The 6,377-nt window shown below is 35.5% G+C and overlaps 1 protein-coding gene across 1 annotated transcript; it reads right to left on the bottom strand.

Moving 5' to 3' along the window:
• Positions 1-1,752: 1,752 nt before the first annotated feature.
• spink4 (serine peptidase inhibitor, Kazal type 4) lies at positions 1,753-4,927 on the bottom strand. The gene is made up of 4 exons (XM_030146708.1): positions 4,865-4,927; positions 4,195-4,223; positions 3,906-4,015; positions 1,753-1,908 (listed from the first exon to the last, which is right to left on the bottom strand). The coding sequence occupies exons 1-4, from the start codon at positions 4,914-4,916 to the stop codon at positions 1,863-1,865; spliced, it is 237 nt and encodes a 78-aa protein (XP_030002568.1). The 5' UTR covers positions 4,917-4,927; the 3' UTR covers positions 1,753-1,862.
• Between the last annotated feature and the right edge of the window lie 1,450 nt (positions 4,928-6,377).

The following is a 6,377-nucleotide window of genomic DNA, read 5'->3' on the forward strand; positions in this document are numbered from 1 at the left end:
TTGTCAGTTTACATATAAATGTTTATAAAAGACTGGGTTTTGCGATTGTTAAAGTATCAAGCAGTATGCCTTGACTTAAAATGGAGTAAGTGCCCCATCAATTAATATAAACATAATGTGCTGCACACTTTTAAAAGCTCTTGGCCAAATATAGTGTAAGATTCTGTTGAAAGTTCCTTTTCAAATGTTTGACTTTCTTTTTATATAAATCCTTTTGTTGTTTGGTTTTAATGTCATATTCGAAATAAACCAGCAAACAAAGTTACTGCCCTATAATTTACATTAGATTGTAAAAATTATTACATACATATTTATATTTGAAAGTACTCAGATATTATAACTGCACAAGGCCATTTGACCTTGAAAAAGTAGGTCAAGGTTTTCAATAGGTTTTTGCTCATCCACAGTATAAATCTGGTGCAGATATGTCAATGCATTCTTCAGATAATCCCATTGTCATTGAATGGACAGACAGACAGACAGACAGGCGACAAAACGATTCCAATACCCCTTCAGCCAGAAGTTGGCCGGGAGGTAAAAACACTTACTGTAATGTGTATGGCCATGTAAGTATAATGTAATAAATCAAAGGTAAAGTGCAGTATAGCCTATAAAACTGCCAAATTTTGCCTGAATGTCAAAATGCAATATGCTTGAAATTCACTTCTCTCTAAACAAATAGATCATACACTTGTTAGTTAAATATAATTTAAGGTTCAAGTTTGGTGAAAGAAAAACATAAAAAGGCGTTTTTCTCAGTTTGGCATTTTTGCAGATACTTTGCTTTGGCTTTGTAGGGCAGGGTTAATATTCATTATGACTCACATGTAACTTTTTATCATAAAATGTCCGAAATGTATACAATATATTCATGCTGAAAACTAAAAACAGCGTTTGGTAAGCATGGTTTGTTTACCATTTTTTCCAATATTTAAATTTCTGATCAGATATGGTACAATATCTGTGCTTAAAAATGCAGTTTTTACATTTTTCAATAATAGGTCTAAGGCTGGTTTATGCTTACCGCGTTGGCGAGCTCCGCGCGGTCAATTGACGTCATTTTCGTAGCCACGCCCCTTCACACGGCTCATCTCAAGCGGAAACTTTCCGCGTCGCGCGCCTCAGAAAATTTGTAAGAGACGCGCGGACAACATGGCCGACATTCAGGAGCTCCTGGTGGTAGAAGTGCACAAGTACAGGCACTGGGATGATGGGTCACACCGGGACCACCGCGACAGCCGAGTGGTGAACAATTCATGGAGGGAAATTGCAGCTACAGTCGGCAAAGAGGAGGAATGGGCAAAAAAACCTGGAAAAACATTCGGGACAGATATGCGAAGGCAAAAAAGGCCACCAAAGGCAGAAGTGGAGCCCCAGGGGGGAGCCCAAACATCCCATGGATTCTGAGAGAGTTGAGCTGGCTCTGGAATTTTATTAAACACATGGAAACAGATACAAATTTCCCTCCGGATGAGGTAGGTTTATTGATACTTTTCTTCTTCTCTAGTTTTTTTTTTTTTTTTTTTTTTTTAAACTGTGATAGACGTGCGTTTGTGGTACACTGCCCCCTGCAGTGTGGGAATAGACGCCACGCGGAGCACCACGCATACTCTCGTGCCGACTCCCCGCGTCTATTTTCCGCACGTGCGGCAAGCATAAACCAGCCTTAAGATAGACAACTTATACACATTTCAACTTGTAAAGTTTTTATGGAAAAAAGATTCCATGAGAGTTTAGTTAATGGTGATTGCTGTTTATTCACACTGGAACAAGGCCAGACTTTCCAATGACTGAGGTCCTGTTATCACATGACAGAGCCTTTTCAGATTAATAATTACATCCTGCATCACCACATGTGAAGGTCAGCATATCCCCTCCTTCACAATCCTTATGTCGCTCCTTGTCATTCTGTGAAAAGAATTAGGATATGATATGGTGAGATTCATTCTGTTTTACTCAAAAGATCAGTGTTTAATATCAGTGCAGGTGCTGAAACATTAATCTAGTTAATAAAGACAAACACACTGTTATACATAGGCTTATACTTTTTTATGTTTTACCTATGATTAAAGGTTAAATATAACTTAAAGCTTGTACCATAATGTACCAAAAAGTATAATTTGTGAATATCAAAGTCATGTTGTCAGTACTGGTACCATTATTCACAATGAAATCTGCAATGAGAGTCCTTTGTACAGGCAGTTTTCACTTATTTAAGGTTGCTTGAATTCTTCAGGTTTTTTTTTTTTGGGGGGGGGGGGTGTTTTTTTGGCCTTTCCTGGCTTTGTAATGAAAGCACCAGTATAAAGCAATCATGTTGAGACCTAATGCTACTTTTTGTGTTAGTTCCCAACTTAATTTGTCTCTCTATTTAACCTTTCTTAAGTGATTTCTCACCATTTATCAAGTATTATCCTCTTTGTTTTGCTTTTTTTTTTTCAGTGAAAATGACATATTTTCCATTGTTTATGTTACTGATCATGTATTTTAATCATCATGCTGAGATTACATTTGAGGGTTATACTAAAAACAGAGAAAACTTGAGAGGAAGGGACTTTTTCAGCAACATCAGTCATTAACTGAACATAAACCAAGTGCCTAAAACCACTGTCAGTGATCAAACTTCATGGGTTTTACTGGTGAATCAATGCTGTCAGCAATGACGGTCATGTCTGATGATCACGAAAAGATGACAAACTGCATTTAACACCAATTATTTACATGGATTGATAGAATTAGTGGCTCTAAAGTTATTATATATTTTAGATCAGTAGATAGTTTTTGTGTCACTGGTGTATATTTGGGTCTTTAGGGGTTAGCCAGGTCATTATCATGTTCTGAATAGGGTCTCTTCTCTCTTCACAGAGTCAGGATAGTGACAACCAAAACGCAAATTCCAGGTCTCAAAGCTAAAAAAATCAAATGGTTCCAGGCACAACAAACCCTGCCCCTAACACGTATTGTATCTCATTTTGGCATTGATCCAGCTGATGTCATCATGTCTATGCATGTGCTGATGTCATCTTATTAATTGCCTCTATATATGTGGCAAGTTTGAAGTGAACTGAAACAAAATTGATGCTTTTATAGACGTGAAATTTCGCCCATTATAAATAAATGGGAGAGAAAAAAAAGATGTAAAAAATTCATAAAAAATTTTAACTTTGACTTACTTTTCCTGAAATTTAATGACATCTATTCTGGGTCACTGGCAGTCTATAAACCAGATTTGGTATGAATTCAACTAATAGTTTTGCTGCTAGACTGTTTACAATCAAACAAATAAACCAAAGGCTAATGATGTCCATTTTGTCTTCTGTTAATGTAATCATACTTTTCTTTTTTCTTTTGTTCAGACAAGGTCAGCAGCATGTCGAATGACACTTCTAAGGAAAACACATTTGAAACTGTCAAGCAGATAAGATCTAAAAATTATACCTTGTTGGAACAAAAGAAAAAAGAAAAGTATAAATAAACCAAACCAAAAACAATACCCCTTGCCTCCCCTTTGGGGGGTGGGGTAATAATAGGAATCATCACAGCACCCTCTGCTCTGATAGTCTATGGTTTGAGCAGACCATGGAGGTGAATCCTGCCCTCTGCTCTTTAGTAGTAATGCTAATTTTGGTTGTTACTGATATTTTTACAGAGCTCTTTCTAATGGATCTGCTCCAAAATATAATGGTTTTTCCTTGGCCTGTTCCCTAGTCTTTAACTTGCAGTCCTTGTGTGTGTGTAATCCTGACAAACATAACAACAAACACATGTGAACAGTTACATAATCTTGTCAGAGGTAAACAGGGGGCGTCTCCCTCATGTTTTTTTCCTTCCCACACTCGGTCATCTTAGGTTAAGCTGGTGTAGTGTGAGAGTTGTGTCCAAATGCAGCAGCTGTGTGTACTCACTGTCTCTGGACGCACAGTCCGCACTCGTTGGCATAAGTGTTTCCATCACTGCCGCACACAGGGGCATAGTTCATAGGGCACGCTCCAATGTCCATGTCAGGACAGGTGGGCTGATGGAGTTAACACAACAAACTGTGACTCAGCCCCAATAGAAAGTTGCTCATACATGTTTTAAAAGCTACCTTTACTGAAAATATTACACAGTTTCAGAACAGTTACATAATATTCCTTATCTTTTTCCCTCTTATCTCAACACAATATGTATCCATTAGGCTAAATTATGTGTTACCTTTCTCAGGTCAGACTTTGTTGCAGCATCTGTTTAAAAAAAAAAAGCATGTGAAGTTATAAATGTATAAATTTTGACTCATTTTCTACTAAATTAATCCTATTCAGTGCAGCTCATATCCAATCTCTCCCTAACAGTTAAACATGATCTGCTTGTAAGAAGTTAATATACAACCAGAGGCTTGAAACTGTAGCAATCAAACCATTTATTACAAGATGAGCATCAGTAAATACAATTAAATATATACAAATATCTGCCTTGTTATGATTTTATATGCACAGAATAACTTTCTGTTACTAATATAAAATGTACTAAACACAAACAGTGTACATTATTGCAAATAAAGTTAAAATAAAATATTTTACCTCGTGAAATGATTGTGACAATGTGATTTATTCTTGATCGATAAAGTATAACTGGTACTCAGTATGTAATCATTGCACTTTGTCAAAGGTGATTACTGCTTTGTATAAATAGGAATAACAAGAGGAAAAAAAATATTCCAACCATATGACCAATAGTATATATGACACTGTTGTATTTAATGTTAGCACATAATAGACTGTGCCTAAATCATTGTGATTTTACCAAAAGCCTGTTTATAATTCTTATATAAGTAGAAATCGGGCTGTTAAAACTATTCCTTAACAGTTTGTTCGATGCCTCCTACCTGCAGTCACACAGATGAGCAGCAGTCCAACAAGAACAGCTCTGCAAGTCATGATGGTGGTGGAACAACAACTAGAGTGACACAAACCTGTGCGTGAATGTGTGTTTTAAAGCAGTAATAAAACTGGGGGAGTGTCTGTGTGGGAATACAGCAGGTGAACGCACACACACACACACACACATGAATGTGGGTGTATTTGGCTGTTTAGTTTGTGTTTTTGTCATTGAGGACAAATTCCAGGAGGAACTTTGAAATTTACATTAATGATACTTATTGTGATTTAATTTCACTCCATGAAAATATACCAAATAACAATTAACAAAGAAAGAAAAGAACAACAGCAAGAACAACAAAAACTACAAGAACACAAATAGTGGTTGATACTTGTGTGTGGATTGGAACATGTATATATGTGAACGTGTAAAATTTGTACACATTTGTCAGTTAAATTTTTTAATGCTCAAGTGTGACAATAATGAAGTGCAGGAATTCCTCATAATTTACCACATCACAGTTAAAGTTGGCCAATACAGACCAATATTTGCCAAAATAGAATAAAGTAACCTGTTGAGAAGCCATTTGACCACAGCCCAGTAGTCCTGCTCTAACTGGGCAGTTGTTCACTTTTACAGGTCTGGCTTATTATTGTCCTCAATCTAATTTTATTACTTCAGTCATGACAAATTACTTCTTTAATATCAGATCAGATCATTGCACTCACATTACAGCTTTAACCCTTTCATGCATGAATTATGAGAACCTTAATCAAGATGTTTTTGTCCTGTTTTTATTCCTCTTTAGGCATGACAAAAATAATCCGATTAATTTTTTGAAGAACTTATTTTTCATGGAGTTGCAAAAATGTTGACTCAGATGGATACCATGCATTTAATTTTTGAAACAAAGCAATGTGTATTTACTGATATACTATGTGAAAACTATGAAATCAAAACATTTTTTAACATATTCATATATTTTAACATACTCTTAATACTAGTTACGCTGTATGTAAAGTGTCTTTGAGTACCATGAAAAGCGTCATTCAAATACAATGTATTATCATTATTATTATTATTATTATTATTATTATTATTATTATTATTATTATTATTATTTGTAGTAGTAGTAGTAGTGGTTATTACTCACTTCATGGAGATAATATGCAAAAAAAAACATTTGTAAAAAACAAAACTGTTAATTACAGTCTAATGACAATCAGCAATTGATTTACACTCAAACATGTTACTGCAGATCAGGTTTATCAAGAACAGCACAGCTACAGTAATGGTATGAATGTCAGTGTATGGGATGATGCATAACTGTCCACTACATGGGCTGATATGGAACTAAAATAACAAAATCCATGAATATACAAGAGAACAGCTGTAGAATAGCTGTCCACCGGAGTGACCACTATGCATGAAAGGGTTAAAGACTAAACATGTTAAGACGGGATCTAATTTCAGTAATGGTATATGATATTTATAAATGTTTAAATCAGTGTATTATCACT

The sequence above is a fragment of the Sphaeramia orbicularis genome, chromosome 1 (assembly GCF_902148855.1).
Source record: "Sphaeramia orbicularis chromosome 1, fSphaOr1.1, whole genome shotgun sequence".
Lineage (NCBI taxonomy): Eukaryota > Metazoa > Chordata > Actinopteri > Kurtiformes > Apogonidae > Sphaeramia > Sphaeramia orbicularis.